Raw genomic sequence first — 22,329 nt, 5'->3', positions numbered from 1 at the left:
AACAGAAAACCAAACTTAAAAGTTTTCAGGTTTTACCTCATCTTGCTGTGAGTTTAGTAGCTGCAGCTTCATGTGTTTCATATAAGCCATAGTAATGGGCATGTTGTAATCAATCATACTGGTCACCAAAGTTGGAGGTTTTCCATTATCTGCAAAAAAATAGTTATTATGCATTATATGTTAACTGTGGAGTCTGTGTCAGCCTACTCTGCAGTCGAAGTCAGACTGTTATGTCATTTAGCTCCAACTTCTGCATTTTCAATCGCTTGTAGGCTGTAAAAATGGAAGTCTCCCAAAGAAAAAGGAAAACCAAGTTCAAACCCTGAAAACTGATGAGTTCTTCTTCCCTAAATGACTAGAGCCCATATACCCTATCTATTCCTTATGCTTAAGCTCCCATACAAACATTTCCATAGCAAAATAAATTATTTCCTCCAGATAAAATCATCTTTCTATTGAGGGTGCAGATGGTATTATACTCCACCCTTAAGTGAAAGCAGAAGATTCACTACCTTCCAGCTTAAGTAAATGAGGTGATCTGACTTGCTGAACTGTTACAGTCCACCAAATTTATATGAACTCTCACCTAAGCTAGGAAAATAAAAATGGGTATTAGAAATAAAATTACTTTACATCCCACTATTTGACACTAAAACTACCTTTATGATCCGCTCCATCTGGGTTTAAATGCATTCTTTTCTGGCACTCTGAGCAGCTCATTAGAAATCGTGTCACCGCTTCTCTCGGTAGGAAGGCATAGGTCTCTGAAATCTGAAATTAATAACAAAATATAAGTGTTATTATGTAAGCTGATTGAGCATGATTTAACAGACCTGATCATCACATTTCCAAATAAGGCACATTATCTTTTAATGCCAGGAAGCACAATGCAAGCATGTTCTGCATACTATGTAGGATTTCAAGAAACATCTCTCCAATCTGCCTACTTATCATCTAATGGCTACTAGCAGTTGTTACTGAACAAAATTCCACTTATATCAAAAGTGGGGTTGTCTTCTGCTTGCAATTCATTTCAAATTCCTTTCAGCAAAAAGACTCATACATAACAACTATCCCACTGTGGAATGGTATCAAAAAAATTTGAAGAGAGACCTTTTTTAATAGCCAATGCCAAAAAAAGAAAGCGCTTGTCTTATGTGTTCTATGTCTTTTTGTTGTAAAAATACATAGACAGATACAGGACTTGATGTATTAGCAGCAATGAAGGTTGCCTTACTATTTTAAATTTGTACTTGAATGTTTTGTGAAAATATTCTTCAAAATCTTGTGGTTTTATACTTTGGAGTACCTACATTATTTTTACTAATAGTTAAAGAATTTGTGAACCAGTTGATTTTAAAGACTCTGCAATATCTTGAAATAACAGATTTTAATTGCTTCTTCATTTCAGCAATGCCATTGTTTCTAACCACATACTCACAAGCAGGCACCAGACGGATTTTTTTCTCTTTTGAAAGGGGAGAAGATGAAGCGGTTATTGCTGGTTTTAAAGATTGCATTTCCCCCACCCCAAAGGATGCCTCTGTCTTTATAGACACTTTGCCTTGCTGAAAAGGACCTGGAGGCTGGTGCCAAGCTGAAAATAAGCTAACGGCGTACTCTCTGATCACAGACAAACTACATCTCATACTTTACATTGCCAGCAGATCAAGAAAAATTATTATCCCTCTCTACCCAGTGCTGGTAGGAAAGCAGCTGGAATAATGTGCTCAGGTTTCCTCTCACAGTTCAAAGTTCCCCTCCACACTTTAGGAAGGCTGCTTAGAAGCAGGAGATGTCTCTGAGCCAGGCCATCATAGCAGCTGGAACCTGAAGGAAAGGTTGAGGGAGATAGATTTGTTTCGGGTAGATTGAGGCCAAGAAAGATCTAATTGTAGCCCACCACTCCCTGAAAGGGAGTTTAGAAACTAGAGAAAAACACTTTATAGTGCATACCAAGAGACAACAACAGGGGTGTCTTGGGACATTCAAACCAGACATCAGCAGAAACTGTTACACTCTGGTGCACTGGAGCAGCTTTATTAGATGGCTGGATATTTGATGAAAATATCCAAACTTGGATGTTTTCAAGCCAATAAAAGGCAAACCCATGGCTTTTCTGTGATTCCTTATACACTTTGATGCATATACACTGAACAGTGCAAGTGTTACAATGAATCTCTAGTCTTTCTTTTCCCAACTACGGTGGCTATCTTCCTGTGGAGGTAATCCTTAAAGAAAGACCAAGTCCCAGCAAGAGAGATTATGAGAGTGAGTTGTTAATCTGCATGTACTCCCCCACTGTAAAACCTACAGCAGGATTTGATTTCCTATCAAGCACTATGCTGAGATGCAAGTCTCAGTAGGAAGTGAAGAAGAACGGAGATGTTGTGTATGAAAGTGTGGCTACAGGAAGGACAAAATAACTTTTTTTAACCGGATGTAAATGGGATTACATACTGTCCAAATCACTTCTGCACCTCACAAGGGTGCTAAGAGGAGGAGGAATGGTCAGCTTTAACTCTCTTATACTCTTCCACTTGGCTCGTCACCTACTTAACATATGCTGAATCTTACATTTCCTAAAACTCCATGAACCAAATTTATCAGCAGCAGTATTTTTGAAAAGAGGTGGGCTTTAAATTAGTGTTTGTTGATGTGATGTGTCAAATCAATACATAGAAATGATGCATTATAAAGCGGGAATGCAAAATATACCATCATGTTTATAACATTGGGTTTTGTTGTTTTCTTATATAACAGAAATCTTATGGGGGGAGAAGAGAATTAGTATAAAACCAAGTATTGTTCTGTGAGGAAAATTGGCAAAGCTTTTTTCTGGGCCTGAAACAATTTTTCTGAAAATTAAGGCACTAAATAAAGCCACTTTTGAATGGGAGATCCTACCAAAAATACATTTTTAGATTATTTTTTCCCGGTTTTCATACCCACAGAACAGATGCTTATTTACCTTTCTAATCATGAAAACACTGGTTATGCTCATGCTTTATGGAAACTAAAGAAAGAACCTAAAATCAGCTAGAAATTAGCATTGAAAAAATTGGAAAGTGCATATAGGCAGCAACCTCTCTCTTATAACGTTTAACATGTTTAGCACTTCATTGAAATTAATGGAGCTTACCCATGGATTCATTAGTCACCTGCATTTAATAGGAACGCTCCATTTATTCTAATCAAGCATCTCTGTCAAAATTCCAGTTCTGCTCAAACAAGATGAAATCCCTCCATGGACAGAAAGTGAGATAAGGCCCAGGTTTGACAGGTATGCTCCACTGACTATAAGGGAACTGGGTTTTATAACTAAATTTGTCCACAGAGCAGATGCTCGTGTCTCCAACCTCCCACTGCAACACATTTTTAAGGATGCCCTTCCCTAAATAACTCCAGATTTCACCAACTTCTTCCCCTGTTTATTTAATAATTTGAATCAATCACTGGCATTCCTAGACTTCAGCCTGTATAAATTGGCATAACACAACAGGAATCACATTAAAAGAGATACATAAGGAGCATAACCCACAGCAGTCCTCATTCTTGTTGCCTAAATATACAGAAAAGAAAGCTCTCTCCAACTTTCACTGCCAGAAAGCTTATGAATTGCCTCTCCCCAGCCCCACAATTTCACGCCCCCAACAGTACAGACTCTAGTTTGCCATTTATAAGATGCAGATAGCCACTTGCTCGCTCCGGCCAAGCTCTGAACCAGCTGTAGCCGAGAAATGCTCAAGCAAATTAGCACAAGGCTGAACACGAAATCCTGTATTTCAGCTCTCAGTAGAGCTTACCAGGTTGTGCACGAGACTGGACTGAGGTAGTTCATGGAGCTGGCTTGCATTTGAGTGTTTCAGAGCACAGTGTGGAGGCCTATGACACCTTCTAAGCAGTTATACAGAAATACCTGAGTGGTCTGATTTCATCAGGAAAAATTATTTCTGTCCTTCATTCTATCCAAAAGAAAGCAGTAATGACTCAGTCCTTGCTGATGCTGTTTCCTCTCACTGCCTTCAGTGGCCCAGGTCCTAGCCCTCTTCTCAAGGCTATTAGCCAATAAAATATATGGCCAGACCTTCTTTCTCAGTGATGTGTTGTAAAAAAAGAATACTGGTTTATTGTAAATCCACACCAAATTTTTTTTTTTAAATGCATACACTTCTATATTTTAAGAAAAAATAAAACCAGAAAAATGAAGTTGGGGATATTGCATTATTTACATACTTTATTATTTACCGACAAATCAGACTGGCATCTTTTTGGTATGACTTACAGGAAACTTCTCATGCACATGCCCATTCCAATCAAAGATCAGTGAGTGCTGATTTACCATATTGATAAAATTACTTGGATTGACTTAAAAAAAAATTTAAAATATAATTTTCTCAAATATGAAGCTCTAGAAGTATCCTTATGGGATTCCTTACTCTTACTAGTGTTTTTACTGCACATTAGTATATCTTCTGCTGCTTGTAGAGATATGTTTTCTCATAACTGGATGTATTCTGTATCATAGAGAAATCAGAAAATAAGCAGATTCTAGCAGGTTTGTGTTTAGATATTGTGTATTCGGTACAGCTCTTACAGCTAAATGCTTTTTTACATTGTGAAGATACATGAAGAAGAAACAGAACATCCAGAGCATAAGTAAAAACTGCAAAAATTATACAGGGTTCTTTTTAGCCTCAGAAATTACAGGATAAAAAGTAAACATTTCCTAACAATACAGTCGATGCACATCTACATATATGTGGTTTTAACTCTGAATTGAGAGGAAAATGAGTTGACTTCAGTGCTTTCAGTCAAAACTTTCATGATCTTCCTCCACCATTCACAAAGTGTTTGACATATTTTGACATATATGACTGCATCCAAAACATCGCCCAGCAGTGAAGGCTTGTCTAGGCTTGTTTATTGGATCCCATGAAGAGCACAACTAGCACAGGCAAGTAATCCACTACCTGAGCATGTAATCTGATTTACCCTGGAGCTAAGCAATGAATGTCCTAATTGTCTGTGAGAAGCCTATTGCATTTCTACTACAGGCAGAGCAAACAAGCAAAGTCTCCTTTATGCTCTCCCATACTCAGATGATTTAAGTGCAGGATGTTATGATGGTGTAGCTTTCAGAGATAAATTTTTGCTTGGAAAATTAACAAGTCCTAAACTGAAAGGCAGATTTTAGGACACATATGGCAGAGTAGGAAAGACAAGTGTTAGGAGAGGGAGTGAAATTTTGCAAGTGAACCTATTAACCTCTAAAGAATTAATATGGAGGATGTATGTGTAGTCTGGAAGATACAATGTGTCAGAATAGAGATTTCGTGTGTGTGTTTGTATTTTTTTAATTAAGGAGGGTAAAGGGGAAAAAGATGATCAAAAGAAGACTCCAGGAGGAGGGAAAGAGAGAGAAAGACAGGGACAGAGTGAAGATGGTAATCTGTCCTGGGCCCACAGCCATCAAACCAGGTGGCAGAAATGGGCTTCTTGATGACAGGAGGGTGAGCCAGCCAAGGGAAGCCCTCTCCTTTCCTCAGCAAGAGGTCACAATAGAAGGCTGACATAGGAAATCAGATATATCACTGCTGGGAGTTTTATCAAGAGCTCGCTACCCCGCTACACTGTGGGAAATGCTGTTCCCTCATGTGCTAAACTTGCGCTTCACAGCTCCCTTCCCCTGTCTCCCCATATAGCAGAAACTGCTTTCTGTGAGGCAAGCGATGGGAAACACCTGCTAGTGGGACAATTGCCAGGACACTCAACAGTCACCCTTTGCAAAGAAGCAGGAACAAGCCCATAGAGTAAAAGTGCACGGAGCTTGGCTGTTTTGCCATGCACACAAGAATGGTATGGATGCAAGAATTTAAGCATGCTAAGGCCCTGCACAAAGCTCAAGTTCTTCCACTTCCCCAAGGACAAGGTCTGCCCTGTACAGAAACCAGCCAAGCCCCAAACCTACTTTAGCTCTGTTTGATCAGAAAGGAGATGATGTTACTTCACAGTACAACCTGTCAAAAAATTATTCCCTGAGGAGAGTACACTCAGTGTGATGCTCACAGGGGACTCACAAGCATGCTCCTGTTTTGGGAGGGAAAAAAAGTAACCCCTTGATTCTCAATCTCAGAAAGGCTTTTCTTAGGCTGACAGGAGAAAGAGAAGCTACTCAAAAGCTTGATCCAGAATCAAGAAACATTTATCACTGAAACAGCTGGATGAGGCACAAGACCCCAGATATTGCCCCACATCCAAAAGACTCCTGTTATGCCTCAGATGTTATACATTTATGTACTCCTGATGAGAGTCTTGTCTCAAGCTACTTTCCCTTGACACATTAGTACCTCCCCCATCTTTTGCAAGCCTGCTTCTTCCAGCTCATCAGCTCAGTGGCTCTTTTTTCATTCATAGGTTCAGAGTCTTATTAACCAACCCATTTCACCTGCTCAGACATGACAACCCCCACTAACAATTCAAGTTCACTGCTGTAGTGTTTCAAGGTTTTTCAGAGAGACTAGCAGGCTCAACAGACAGATACTAGATCATCTTTCATAGGTAAAAATTTCAAGTAGAATATGTACATAGAATTAGAGTTGCTTAAGGTAGCTATGAGACACACGGTTCTGAGCTAGATGATGCACTTAGTTATGGGAAAATGTGCTCAGATATAACACAGAAAGGTGAGGCACCTACTCAATTGTTTGAATGAATTAAAATCTAATATCTTTTTTAAGGATATTAAAACAAAGTAAGGAATATAAATCTATTCTGAAATATAGGGTTTAATCACTTAATCTAGCCTAACAGTACCTATAGCTGGGCGTGAGAGGTAACACAGATGTTTTAGATCTTCAGTCTCATCACAGACCATTTGCGTTTCTTGAAAAATATAATAAGGCTATTTTTTTTCCTGGTTTGCACTGAATCACAGAGTTGTCCTGACAGCTTGAGCCTGTTGCATTATGCTGCTACTGTAGCCACAACTTTTCCCCGTTACTCCCACCTCTGATATACCCCTCAGCACTTGTATTTAAGTTGTAGACACAGATGAATAGTTTAAATCAAGAAATGTAGTTCTACAAAGGCACAGAAAGCCTGCTACACACTTGTTGCATGCCTTTCCCAAATACACCAGATGGATTCTTTTCCTGAACACTTCTCTCCCATGCATCCCCATGCCCAGTTTGATGCCACAGTTCTCCTTTCAGAGTGGGATGCCTATACAAAAATAACTCCCTGGGAACACAGAGTGAAAAGTACTACCCCAAAGCAAAGCAGCTCCCCTCAGACACTGAGCTGTGGCAGCAACTGCTAGCAGAGATACTCCTGTGCGATCCCAGTACTTTCTCCTGACCACATTGCCTGCATCAGCATTTCACTCCACCTCCTGTGAGGCCCAGCAGAGGACCCAGGGGAAGGCAGGACAAGCACGGACCCCTTTGGGCACCGCTGCTTTCCTTTGCCCTGAGGAACATGCTCTTTTCACCTTCCGTATCTTCCTGGTCACCTGTGCCCCTGCTGAGCAACCACCTCAGCCAGGCCTTGTGTCACATATCCTGCCTTTGTGAGGGAATTATCTCCCAGATCAAGACCTCCAATGTCTTCCCTGCTTGTAAACTTCCCTGGGAACTGGGAAAACAGCTGAGATTAAAAGCATCGCATGAATTATTGCTTCAGTCTGGCACACTTTGGATAGGATTTAAAATTCTTGGTTTCATTTTACGTATATGAGCCACGTCTGGGTGATTTGCTGGTGTAGATCTACCTAAAGTTATGCTGGCAAGGAACGCAGCACATCAATCTTACCTTGTATACAAGTCAGGCACCCGAAATGAGCACAAAATCTGCCAGTTAAATAGGACACTTCTCCTGTTTTGCATGTTTTCAGTGTTACTCTCCCACACCATATACACAGAGTTTATACAATTCTCTTCTGATCTTTTTGTGTGAAGAGGAGAAGAGAATGGGTCCTTATTCTAAACTTAAATATTGAAGGACAGATGCTTTCCTAGTTTACATATAGGGTTTGTGCCAAAAATCCTAAAGTTTGGTATATTGCTGCCCCAATTAAAATGGGAAGACTCTTCCAGTGCTCTGCTCTTTAAGAGGTTTCAAGTACCACATCCTATTTATCTTCTTGCACAGCATCGCTGTAGGAAGTCCCACACAAATCAATCAGTTGTAAAAATATCATGCATTTCCACACAGTTAACATAAACAAGGCAGTGCAGATTCCCTGAGTTTGTCAAGTGTTCAGAACACACTTTTAGAGAGACATTCTAAAGTATTTTAGCACTCCAGCACCCAGGGTGACTTTATCAAAAATTAAAAAGACTCTAGTTATACCAAATTTGTTACTCTATGTACATGCAGACAGTAGTTAATTAAGTCACCTTTGACAATTTCATTACCCTTCCAATCATGCTTGAGGGGCGTTCAAAACTTTGAGTGGAGCAGGTTCACTATTGAAAACAAGACTCACAGATCTTTAAGTAAATTAATTACTTAAAAACAATATGTTGCAATTCCCAAGGGCTGTGCCATTAATTTTTCAGAAATACTTAGGTACTGAAAATCCATGACAGTATTTATGAACTTCAGAAGTTCAGAAATTTTGTACCGAATTGTGGTGTTTTCTCCCCATAATTTCTGTGTTAAAAGGTTTTGGTTACTCAGTGAGAGACAGAAGCAATGTGACCAACTCATGCCAGGGGTTGTGAATTACAAGTATCAATTGTAGCATACTGTTTGTGAACCATCTCTCCTATAAAAGTTCTTCACTCAAACCATTTGGCGAATATTTATGCATGATAAATACATGCAGAGATCTCAGGGATGATTCACTTCTGACATGTGAATAAAGAAACAAGACTAAATTAATCTTGTTCCAGATTCACTTAATGAAATTAAACCCTGCCAAAGTACTCCAGTTTGATTTATAAAGCTTTTAGAGTATAATGTTTTGGGAGACAGTTACCCGAGATACTAACTTTTTCCTCCTTGAAGTGCCACAGGGGAGGTAGGTACTTGCGTGGCTTCCTGGAACAGACTGACACTACAGCTCTTAATTTTACTAAAGGCATTTTCATGGACAGGTCCAGTAAAGGAGCATGTGTTTACCCGGATGGTCTGGTAGAGTTTGATGCCTGTTTACTCAAGCTAATTCTTATGTCAGAATAGAGAGCAAGAATTGAAATTAGTTTCTTCTGGAGTCTTTTGTCCATTTTTTTAATCTATGGAAGTCCTTCAAAATTATATATGTGAATCCTGTCACTGGGAAATATGACTCAATGCCCTTGATAAATGAATATACAATAAAATTGATGCACAAATATTGCAGACTGATAATGACAAAAACTTACATTTGGGCATCCTTAACAATGCAACAGGCTCATGTCTCAATTGCAATAAAAGTTGACAATAGATGAAATTACTGCGTAGGCTACTGAATCTGCACAAATAGTTCTTCTCACCAAAGATACACTAGTCTTTCATGCTATTCACAAATTTCTTATCTGACCTGTAATCATGGGATTCTTATGGTAGTAAATATTATACTTGGCATGTATTTGTGGGATGATGACTTGAAGTATTGTATTTATAGTTGGCAGCATTCCTTATAGCTGTATATTATTCTAAGATGTTTGTGACCTATACCTTTGAATAGATTGCTGAAGTAAAACAAAATAGAAAGGTCAATGGAAAATACCACTTTTCTAATGCTTTTCGAAAGAGAAGACAAAGTATCAAAATGGCTGAGGTGCCAGATAAAAATTAATTTAAGGAGTTTGCATTTGTTCACCCTGAAATAACACTCTAAGCCTTACAAAAGCACACCCACATGAAAGATGTCTTCATATGTCTGTCTTAAGGTCAATACCTCTGGGAACAAATTAGAAGAAATTTTGCCAAGAGCTTATCCCACAACAAACCATCTGAAATAGCCTATAAATAAAATATCTCTGAAGGGATTCACAGATACAGAGAAAAGACTGTTATATGGGTAAAAAAAACAGTAATGGAAAAACAGCTATTTCTCACAGCCAAAATAGAATCAGAAACTTGGAGTTTCCCCATATTTTGGTGACCTCTGATGAAAAACAGCTCAAATAACTGCAGGTTGTTTTTAAGAGGAAGAGCTGTGTTGAGGGTGGTAGGTCACCTCAGGGCGCTGTCCACAGCTCCCTGCCAGCCTCATCCCACTGGGACCAGAGGGAGAGGTGCCTTGGATGCCCTGCACTCTGGCCAGGGGTGTGTGATGGGCCCTGGCTGGACACCCCCGCTCTGCCACGCCAGGGGGGCCCCTGGAGCTTCAGCAAGTGGAAACAGTTGGGCAGATGGGTCAGGATCCACCTCTGAGTGTGCCTGGCCCTATCACAGCCCTACACATGGAAAGTTGGTCACCCAAATCCAGGTAAGACCATACATTCTAAGCACCTTGGGAAAGTGCAGCAAATGTTTCATTAGTTCTCCACAAGAAAATTAAGTGTTGTATTTGTGTCACTAATCACAAAAGCTATTTGCAGCTATTTTAAGACTGTACTGATACAACCAAAATTTTAGAAATAATATTTTCTCCCTACTCAGCCAGTTTATGCAGGTATGAGAGGTGCCCCCTTAACACTTTCCTTACTGCAACCTAGTAGCTTTCCAGCCCTTTGAATTTAGGACATTTACAAGTTTTCATCCCATTAAACCATTAGGTACTACTTAGTCTGCAGCAATAAACTACAAGGCACCTGCATTTTTATGCTGAAATACAGCAACCCATTTAGCCAAGTTGTGACAGTTCCTTCTACGTCTTCTTTAACACTTCATCCATTTAATAGCAATTAACTCATACAGAGAAATCAGAAAAATTGCGAAACCATTACAGAAATAGCAAATTCTCCTCTCGTACCAATGAGAAAATCTCTAGTGAAGTCAATGGATGTGGCCCTTATTACACAGCAAATGTGATTTCTAAACCATATGTCTTCATGCATTACTGAAAGATCTCTGGAATCAATTTGAGAGTGAGGTTATCAGTACTAATTCAGTTGGAAAAAAACCCACAAATCTCACGCCATGTGACTAAGCCCAAATAACTCACATTTTTAAAGACTCATGTTCACTTCTAGTTGGTTTTTTTACTTACTGCTTTATACGTTCTCTTTTGTCCAGCATGTTTTCTGATTTGTTCTCCATTAGGCCCAGTTTCAACATGCATGGAATAGATAATGTCAAAGAAATCTTCTACGACGGCCACCCGCCGTAAAGACAGCTTCTCATCTACACCTACTCCATCCTGCAAAGGGAAAAGAATAAAAAAGAGAACAGAAAAAGTAAGGGAGACAAGATGAATAGATAAATTGTGATAATCATAAGACACATTGTCCTTTTTTAGAAGAGAGTTAAAGACCCTTCCATTAATATCTGAAGATCACCCACCCTACAGACACAGTATGGTAGGAAAGCTGTGTGATCACAAGGATCACTGCAAGCAGTCCATTTTGCCAAACCAGGGCATTTGGCCTCTTAATAGGAAGTGATCTTCCACTCCAGTATTTTTTTAAATATTTAAAAAAACAAAACAAAAAGTATCTGTGCTTCTTTCTCTAAATGCACAGACACAATTCAAAGGCAGAAGCAGTCCCAAAGACGTGGCACAAAAATGCATTATGTGGTTGTTAGTAAGGATGCAACAGTTCTTTTATTCTCACACTCCCTTCCCAGTAAATCTGTGTCTAGCATTTCACAAAGGTATTTAATAAAAGGTTTTAACTCAAAGAGCTGACTGTAATTATGAACACGAAGGAAGTTGTTACAAACAATTTGCCCCTGCAAAAATTGCTTGAAGACATACTCCATGAGGACATACCACAACATGAGGAAAAGAAAGGGATGTTGTTAAAATTTTCTACTTTTGCACACAGACATCCGGCTGGAAGAAGTGACAGAAAAGTGAGAACACCTATCATCTGATTTTCAAAAGTGATAGTGTCATGATAGCTAAAGGCTTCTAAAAAGAAACAGTCCCCAATATCTCTGAATTTAACCAGTGCAGTTCAGTTCCCGCCTTTTTAACAGAACCACCCACATGAGGTTTTGTTTGTTTTACAGCTGCCTATGGACAGAGTTCTAATGCAGGGGCAGGAACTGGGACTCTTGCTTTTCCAGAATAGACATCTATCAAGCAGGCTGAATTTTGTAATACAACATCAATATATGAAGAATGAAATAAGAATGGCCAATTCCCTTGCACTCCAACACTGTATTCGAATTTAGATCTTTGGAGGCAGCAGCATAACCTAACATTCACTGTGTATTTTAAGCAATAAGGCTGTTCCAAACTTAATATATTTTATAACACCATTACTGATCATGTAATTCATGCCACAACAAAACTGATTTACATGGGCACTTCTATGACAAAATACATGCAATTATGGCTTCAGTGACCGAATAAAAACAAAAGATGAGAAACTAAAAGGTAATAATTATGTATGACTCCCACTTGCTGTCCCCCGATCATAATTCCTTGCTAACACACTCCACTAAGTTTGCTGTATGTGGACAAACATGATTCATTTTTCTCACTCCCCCTATTTTTATTCCAGCCCACTTCAATTTTTCATATATTTTGAAGAAAGAACCTAGATAATCCCAACGGCTCCAAAGAACTCCCCAGGGTGACATAGAGGACCTCTGACATGTTCCTAGTAGCAATGGAGAAAATGTCAACACCTTTATAGCATAACCTTCTAAACATGCATTAATCCAAGTGATAGAGGTTTAGGAGGTGTTGATGCACTACCAGCCAGACAGGTTACACCCTGTCCTGCTCCAGTATGCCCAACATTCTTCAGAGAGATCCCTGCCCAAAGCTACGTGGTCTCTTCCACCATGTTCTTTATCCCCAGGAGACAGCTGGACCCAGGCAGAACCCCAGCACATGTGCAATGAGAGCACTGCCACAGTTCTGATGGAAATGACTGTATTGAGGATTCAGGGTGTAACAAGATGAGGAATTTGCAGGGCAGTCTCCACCACAGGTTAAAGCCTCAGCTCAGCTGGGAACAGTTGCTCTGAGAAAGCTGTGAAGCTAGCTCGTAGCTCATGATCGGTCACTGACCACCAGCTCAAAAACTTTGTGGCATTGTGACAGGTATTGGTTTAAGCATCATTAAGAATTTGCTTGGTACTACCCACCACCATTTTCTACTATTTAAAAAAAAAAATTGCTTTAGAGATAGGACCAACATCAAATTCAGGTCTTTGCAGCTTTAATCTTTAGGGGAATTCACATGTGAGCACTGTAGGGGGGCCCATCTTCAATCATTATTTTCTCACCACCCAAACAGCACAGTGGGATCCCTGATGATTTCAATCACTCTTATTATGACGACAGTGTTATCTCACACTGCTCTCCGAATACTCAGAAGTTTATAGTGTTGATTAACTGAGAAAGATTTAATCTGTTTATTACTAATGAGTTTTGTTTTATGAAATTTCCTACGAGGGAGCTCTCTTTTTTAATTAAAAAGAAATGCATTACAACAATATTAATTTAAAACCTGAGATGCCACCTCAGCAGAGCTGACACATGCAAACATTATGTATACATTCAAAGAAGAAACTCAAAAATGAAACTCATTTTGCTGCTTTTGGTGGCCATAGTGTGCAGTGCTCTCTCTAATGGTCCTCCTACCTCCCTCCCCAGACACAGACACCCAAAGGTTGCCAGGTATGATCTGGGGGTGCTCTTGAAGGGGCATTTCTCCATGCAGCTGACTAAAACAATAAGCACTGATATTACTTCTAAAAATACACAGAAGTAAAGTCTGCACAAATTGTCATGACTCCTAATTGAAGTGCTAGAAAATGAATACAAACTTTCCAAACCTTTTCAGTCAAAAAGGGTAGGAAAGAAATTGTTTAAACGGAGTAGAAACTGCTTCAGAGGAAGACAGGGCTATAACTCAATATCTACATCTGTAACTTTATCTAGTGGAACCTGGACATGACTAAGTTGGCTTCATCCTGTTTGGTGCTGCCTAAGACAATAAGGCAGACCTTGATTCAGAACACCTGCAGTGCTGCAGAAGGTGCCAAGTTGCTGTGAGCGAGCTGTTCAGTTCATCCGGCAACACGCAACGCTGTACAGAGATGTAAGCCTCAGCTGCAGAAGCAATACACCAGATGAGTAATTTGAATAAGGTAGCTACTTACTGATGCTTTTGATATTCCATACTGACCTGCCAATAGGTAAAAAGCTGGGCAAATGATAAAACCTCAAATCTCCATTTAAACCATGAAGTCTCTGAAGTGGACGCAGTTTTATCAGGCTTTCCTGCCATATGCCATTACACTACACTTTTATCCTGAAATTGCTATTTGATAAAGGCATTAACAAAGCAGCTCTGCTCTATAAGCTGGCTTTGGGTAAAAATTTTCACAGTGCCTAAGGGGACAGTTTTTTTAGCCTCAACTAAAGCTAAAAAAAAACTGAATGAGAGAATGCATCGTAATGTTATTCCCATGACTGAAAGGCTATGAAATGTCCACAAGGGACAGGACAAGTAATAGGCTTAAACCACAGCACGGGAGATTTACATCAGATATTTGGAAAAACTTACTATTGATGTGGATAGTCAAGTACAGTAATATTTTGCCTGGGGAGGCTGTGGGATGTATGTCACAGAAGGATTTTGCGACCATGTTAGGCAAATATCTGTCAGGGATAGTATGAGTAAATCCTGTCTTGGACAGACTAGATATTAATTGAGTTTCTTCTTGATAACTCTAGGAAGCCTAAATACCACTTTCAAAGTGACTTGGCCACCAACAACTCCGGAATAGCAAGGAGGACATTTATAAATCACTGAGGTATTTTTAGGATTTTTATTCAGCATGGAAAGAGTCCAAGCCTCACTTTCAAAAACTACTTAGGAATGGAAGCCTCACTGAATGCTTCACTTCCAGCATTGGACTTAGACTCTTAAATCTTTTAGGCTGAGTTTCATGCCTCTCCTTTCAGCCACCACTGAGGTGTGCCATGCCCTGTCCTAAACCAGTTGTCTCAGATGCCTCTCTGGCCAGCAGTGTGAGAGACACTGACAAAATACATTCATCCTGACAGCTGCTGGAATGGTTTCAATCTCTATCAGTGAGATGTTATTTCATTTTACTCTTTGCATTACAGTTTTTCCTGCTTACTCTCGGTTTTATGTATATCCAGAGATCTTCCTATGTTCGTAGGACACAAATAAAGAAATGTTTCTTTGCATTTTCAGCACTACAAAATCCATTTGTACTCTGAGATTAAAGTTGTTTGCTTGTTTGTTTTTAGATATCTAGACAAAGAATAAATTTCTGGACAGAAGTGAATTTTACAGAGATTTGTGCACCTCTCAGAATGTGCTAAGGATCCCTTTGAACCAGGATGCTTGGGGAGACAGGCAGTGTCTCTTATTGAGGTTGAATCTACAGGGTTTGTCAGAGTAAAGAAAGGAAGAAAGTTTGCCAGTAAAGTGAATAGATAAAACTCTTAAGGCAGCAAAAATATCTATTAAATGAAAGGTTGTCATTTTTATAGTTACTTTGCAGAGGAGAAAAAAAATTCATACAAGCCATTAAAATTAATGCCACTGAAACAAAAGTGCTTGTAATTCCTTGCTTGAGAATAGCTGCCCCATCTCCTGTTGAAATTTCTGGGAGGAAATAGGTCTCATAAAACACCCTCTTGCTTTGTGAATGAATATAACTATCAGCATCTTGACAGCATTTGAAAAATATTCCTATAAAGACATGATAGACAGAGATAGAAAATAAAAGGAACGTCTTGGTTGGTAGTTTTATAGAAAATGTTCAGGTCTATAAAAACCTCTGTTGCAAAAGCATCAGAGCCAGAAGCACCTACAAAACATTAGGAGTAGATGCAAATAACAATGCACCTAAATATTTCATTGCATAATATAAATCACATATAAATCTAAGATGGCTTTAAATGCAGAAATATGATGTGCAACATTCTTCTCATATAACCAGTTCAGACAACAGCACAGTTAAAGCTCATTTATGTCCCCACACCTCTGCTGACTTGTACCACATTTTGAATTTCCCCTGGATGAGAAGAAAAGTCTTTTGCTGACGGAAACACCATACCCCGGATAAACAAAAAGTCTTGCTCATAGCCCTACGCATTGTTAGTTCATGCATAATGAGCTCCTGACATGACTGTATGTAGATGTTTCACTCCCTCTGGGTTCAAGATAGGAAAATTTTGTATTGAAAGTGTTAGGAGGAAGCAATGGCAGTTGATGTATAACATGAACCCTATATATCTGTCTGCAGAAATAAGTCAAAACAAATGAACAGACTGAAAATCCTATTGTACATTATTTCCTTTATCTGCTTGTTCAGTAACTGTAAAAAATATTAATATTTAAAAATAGGGATGACCATTTTAGAATGCCTCTTACTCCCATAGAAATGAACAAATTACTTTAATCAGCCCATGTATTTGAACTCCCAGGTTATTAGTACACCCATTTGAATATCTGACTCATTCCTGTCAGCAAAGTTAAAATCCACAAAAGAGCAAAAGTTAATAGTACTTGGTAGCTATTATAAAGCAGCCTAAAATAAATAAACTGATCATTTCTATCCAGTTCCAAATGGAAAGTGCCTATAATAGCAAAAGGAATATTTATTATTTGCAATTTACAGTTTCTGTTTCTCATTATATCATGTTTGAACAACAAATCTCATGTTTTACCAGCAGATGGAGACAGGAAAAATCAGAGTTACATTAAAACAGATACACACCAGAACCATTTCCAGCTGACAAGTTCTCCCTTTAGAGAAACACACACTACAAGGACTAAACAAATAAGGTAGGACATGGCAGCAATGAGTCAAACTAATGGTAGACATAGATCATGAAAATAAAAATAATAAAGTGAAGTAAAATGGCAAATTAATTTGCCCTTTGAGATGAGAGACTTAAACTAAACAACAGACACAGAGTTTTGATGTATTATGAAAGCTGTAGGTGAGAAAAAGCCCTTTTACTGGCTTGATGGGGGAGTTCAAAACAACCAACAAACAAAATCAATACTGAGCAGAAGTCCCTTTCTCCTCTATCTCTTGAACTGTTCCAGATGACAGGGAAAGCACCAAAGCCAAATCGCTGTCCATAAACAGTAAGGGGTGAATTCTGGGTGCCATATAAGTCTAAAATATCCCACCCAAAAGGGCTGTCCTACTGAGTCTTTTCACGTGAGGCCATCACCTGGTGTGGATCACTAGCTCCCTCAAACTAAGCCCTAGCAAGCAGAAAGAATGGATTGTGAAACTCAACTTGCCAAACTGTCACCTTTCTTTCCTTGAAACACAGTAAAATAGGCCCAGAGACTATTTCATTACATACAAAATATTTTCAAAGGTATCTTCAGAGGTTCCTTTGGCATGAATGCATAATAACCTGGCCAGTGGTCTCTGAGATAACTATTTGGTGCTCTTTCCACACGAAAGAAAGGCAAAAACTTTTCTTTCTCATCTTTCTTCAGAAGTGTGTATGGATGGCAACAGGCAGAAACTGATGCACAGGAAGTTCCACCTGAATATGAGGAGGAACTTCTTTACTGTGCAGTGACTGTGCACTGGAACAGGTTACTCAGAGAGGCTGGGGAGTCTCCCTCACTGGAGATACTCAAGAACTGTCTGGATGCAATCCTGTGCCATGTGCTCTAGGATGATCCTGCTTGAGCAGGGAGGTTGGCCCAGATGGCCACAGTCATCCCTGCCATCCTGACCCACCCTGTGATTCTGCGAAAGGCAGACTATCATCCTCTGTAAGAGTGCAGAAGAGATTTGAAATAAAACATGGAGTGCATGTACTGACTCTTGCACTTCCTACCAAAAACAAGCATGGACATGGGAAACCAGAGGTAATTTCAAAAAGATGCCTGCACTCAGAGCCTTGAAGGAATGGCAGGAGACCCCAGTGAGGAACACAGGACAGGCAGAACTCTGGTTGCAGTTCACTCTTCACAGCTAAGACTAGCCTCTTAACTGAGATCTGAATACCCTTTTCCCTCAGCACACTAACACCTGATTATTTTTTTCCTTTGATGTTTAAACATTTACACAAACCTTCTGAACAAAAGCGGGTCAGAAGCTGGGTCACACTTCACTGTTTGTGAAGTCTGTAGCAGCAGGCTAACCAAACACCACGAGCTGTATCTCCATCAGCAAGCGGGGCTCCGCAGGAGCAGCATATCTGTGGAGCAAAGCACTTGATACCAAGGAGCTCATGCCACACCATAAGTATTTCAGGCTATCTCTGACCTGGACCTCTGCAATGGACACACACTTGTGGTCACAACCCAGCACGTTCCTGTCTATCAAAAGCCACTTTTCTTTCACTGGAAGGAATCTGTTTATACACTGAAAAAATATCGCACTGTGAAACAAAGCCCAGCAAGCACGGTCCAGAGCTTTGTTTCAAAGACACACTCATCTTCCAAACGAAAATGCCAGTGCAAATGCAGCCATGGCTTCCTTAATAAGACAACAAAATAGGATTTTTCACACACACATGTTGTGATGAACATTACCCAAACCTATGAGAAAGATACTTAACTGTCTAGCTCAGGGACACACATGGCCCCGGTGTGACTCAGGAGATCAGAAAGGAGCTGAACAAACACTTATTCTGAAACAGAGACCATATTTGCCATATTACTCCTTCTACATTCCTCCCTCTCTAGCAAACTCCTGCCTACTTAGCCTGTTAAAACAACAGATGATGCTTCCATCATTACATGCAGTCTGATTTCAGCTGGCCTTTTTTCTTTAATTTTTTGACAGAGAAAGCAAATTAATACTCTATTCTGCCTACTCCCTGTTTATAGAGTTGGTGTATTTAGTACAGGAAAAAGGAACCCAGGCACTACATGCATCATATTGAGTGAAATATATGTGACAATTCCAATCAAACCAAAGTTAGAATTGGACAGAAAGAGAGGAAGAGCACATGTAACACCTGCAGGGAAGTGGCAGTTTGCATTTCAAAGCTGAAAACTTATGGTCAATTTATAATAATAGTAATAAAAAAAAATCTGCAAATTGAAAAAAGAAAGCAATTTCTTTAATTACATTTTTTAATTAACTTGAACTTAACTATAATTTACCTATGAATTCTTAATTTTGAAAAATTGTCTCAAAAATAATTTCTGATCATAGGAAGTTTGAAGAGTTTTTTCTGAAGCTTATATTTCAAAAGAGAAGCAGTAACTATTTCTTTTTTTGATAACCAGATTGTATTATTTCCTGTTCCCTGAAGGATGCTGTCTCTTTTCTAATGGGTTAGTATTCTATTAGAAAGAATTGAGTTTTGACTTTGAAGTCTAGTTTTTTTGAAAATATTCATGACAGTTCTGGGAACATCCAGCACACTCCACTTGCCCTCTTCAAACTCCCTGTTTGGTAAGCAGCTGAGAGCTAATAAACCTAGCTTGGACATCAAGGGTAACTGAACAGAGAAAAGTTTAACACAGACAAATCTAACTGAAGTTTTTTGTTTAAAGTCACATTCGTGACCAAAGTTTTAATGCATGTATTCCTTCTTCATAACTCATTAAAGGATCCATCTAGGTATAAGGACCTTCTACCAGAATTTTCTGTAATCCTGTGTATTCTAAGAAATTGCAGTTTTTAAGCTTAAAAAGCTATCATCATTTCAGTTCTACCACGAAACAAGATGAAAGTGTGTGAAAATTCATCCCATTAAAGTAACATTTTATTCTTTTACTGAAAGTAAAACTGAACATAGAGGTAAATATTAAGACAAGATTTCTCCTAAGACACTAAAAAAGTTTCAAAGAAGGTACAGATATTCTGAGGCTGAAGGAAATCTTTCTGTGTACAGATTCCTTCAGCTGTTGAAAAAACTGTAAACACACCATCAGACTAAGTAAAAAAATTAAAGGATAACAACTCACTGAAGCACAAGTGTCCACTAAGTGTATTAATACTGAAATGACATTGTCTTTTTCATCTTCCTACTCTTCACACATTTTTTCTGATAATTATATCTGCCAAGCTGTAAACAGTTACTCCAGGACTTTTCCAGAGAAGACTGCAATGCCAAGCTAAATGCTTGGTAGGGGAACTGCCTTTTCAATCTCCCAGCTAATCTGGAAGGGTCAGCTACTCCTGGTGAGTGTTTTAAAGGGAGGGGACTTCAACTTCCCACTCCAACAGATCAGCACACTGTACAGTGATTTCCATGAAACATTGTTTCCAAAAGTTAGTAGCAATTATAATACAAAACTTAGTTTTATTTTAGTCTCAGGATAGACAGTTCTTTGTATCTCTGCTGAGCATGAAAAATTTGCTTTTCCCAAACAAGGGTACAAGGATAAACCAACTTATTCTCCTCAAATGCTTTTGAAGGAGAATATTTTTGACTGTAGGGGATTTTAAAATGAATAGGTGTGAATCCTAGTGTGGGCCTGCTTAGTATGTTTGGGGCTTTTTCCTAAATTATGGGATCTGGTATTGTCATCAGCTCAGCAAAAAGAAATGGGCAAGCTACTAATTAAATGCTAACTCTTAACATTCCCGTCATGCTCCAAAAATGAACAATTGCTCAATTATAATTTAAAGTGTGCTATACTTTACAGGTATTCAAGCACTAGGGGAATGCAATGTAGATCTATAATGCCACCTTTTTTCAGACTGATGAAATGCAACTACTGTACACCAAAAGTAACCTAACACTAAAGTGAAGCTTAAATAATAAGAACTCATTACCCCAAAGTGCTGCCTGTGAAATTAAACATATTAAATATATATTTTTTTAAATTATGTTCCAAATACTCATAAGCCTCTGATGCAAGGCTGTTGGCAGACAGAACTTTTTTAATACATAATGTGAAATGCAAGTGCCAAGTGTTACATACTGCAGTAAAGGGCCAAGAGCATACCACACCACGGATCAACACTGCTCAGTGACAAAACATCTAAATAAAAAAATTGCTTCAAAACCCTAGTTAATTGGTAAAATATTTCAAAAAGTCAGGGAAAGAGGATAAATCAGAGGACTTCTGATGGGAAAGAGTGTTTTTGTGTCTAGGTCTCTGCATGCAACTCCAGCAAAGGCTTTTGTCCCTTAAAGTGGCTTCCTCCTTTCACCTGTTGCCTATGGCAAGGAACAGCCCTGGGGTGGCACGGAGATGAAACGTGTGACCTAATCGCTCCCACTGATGTCTCTGCAACAGCTGTTCACTTGCTTATACAAAATCAGTTCATGGTCTCAGCACAGCTCCCAGAGGACAGCTGTCTCCATCACCAAAACCACTGCTACAACAGCTCATTAGGTGCCATTAATTGGTAACCTCATTAGCATCATCAGTAAAGACACTGGGGATCAGATTTTAAGCTGCACTGGTGCTGTACAGGCAGCTTATGGTATGAACCTGTACAAAGCTCTGGTGCTGAGGCTGCCTAAGCACTGGCTCAGCAGCCTCACCTGCAAGGCCAAGTGCAGAATAATGACAACTGTCCCCAGCTCCAGTGCCAAAGGGGACAGGAGTCTCCAGGGCACCCATGTTCCACGCGTGTTCCACTGGTTCTCTGACCACATTACCAACATACTTCCCACACTGGATAAAAGCTGCTTCTTGCAGGGAGCAAAGAGGTACTTCCCAGACTAAACATTCCTGGAGTACAAATTAACAGCCTCTAATGGAGATCCCTCTAGATTTCTGCAAGGACAAATGAGCAAGGATTATGAAGGGGCTCTCTGTAATTGCACAGGTAATGTTACCTGACCAGGGACAGAGGCCACTGGGGACTCAGCAGTCGTATCAGAACAAGTAGAAGGCAGGATCACTGACTTCCACCTGCATGGGTCTCAGCAGCAGCAGGGGTGTGCCAGCCCTGAGGACGTACAAACATAAGCAAAGTAGGAACCGTAGGGATTAGGGTCTGTTCTTAGACGAAGCAGCACAGTACCCAGAAAAATCAGGCAAAACATTGGATACACAATCTCTCTACCAGGTTTGAGACAAAAGTAGTAAGTATCGTGTCAGAGATTTGCAATAAGTTTTTGGTGTAGCCAGCAATGCCATAAGCCAAATATCTAACCATGTTCTTCAGGAAAATTCATCATGGAGGGGTGTAAACATTATCCTTCCAAAAAGACAGGAAAAAACCAGCAGTTTTTTCATCCTCCCTCAGACCTGAGGGAGGGCTAGTACCCTCAAAAATATCATCAAACTAAATTAATTGGTAAATAACGAATATTCATCTTTTTTTATTAGTTTTGTTAAT

General features: G+C 39.4%; 1 protein-coding gene across 3 annotated transcripts in view; it reads right to left on the bottom strand.

Moving 5' to 3' along the window:
- Window positions 1-22,329, bottom strand: part of NOL4 (nucleolar protein 4) — a 191,499-nt gene that overhangs the window by 145,064 nt on the left and 24,106 nt on the right. For all 3 annotated transcript variants that reach the window (XM_042029085.1, XM_042029087.1, XM_042029086.1), the window contains exons 2-4: window positions 11,144-11,293; window positions 660-771; window positions 37-149 (exon numbers count right to left, since the gene is read on the bottom strand). In XM_042029085.1, the coding sequence (XP_041885019.1) occupies window positions 37-149; window positions 660-771; window positions 11,144-11,293 (375 nt within the window). The remainder of the gene's footprint in view (window positions 1-36; window positions 150-659; window positions 772-11,143; window positions 11,294-22,329) is intronic.

Source organism: Corvus kubaryi, unplaced genomic scaffold (genome assembly GCF_017639235.1).
Source record: "Corvus kubaryi isolate FWS band 111438036 unplaced genomic scaffold, C.kubaryi_AGA036_p1.0 37312, whole genome shotgun sequence".
In the NCBI taxonomy this organism is placed as follows: domain Eukaryota; kingdom Metazoa; phylum Chordata; class Aves; order Passeriformes; family Corvidae; genus Corvus; species Corvus kubaryi.
This window is presented reverse-complemented; position numbering and strand designations above follow the sequence as displayed.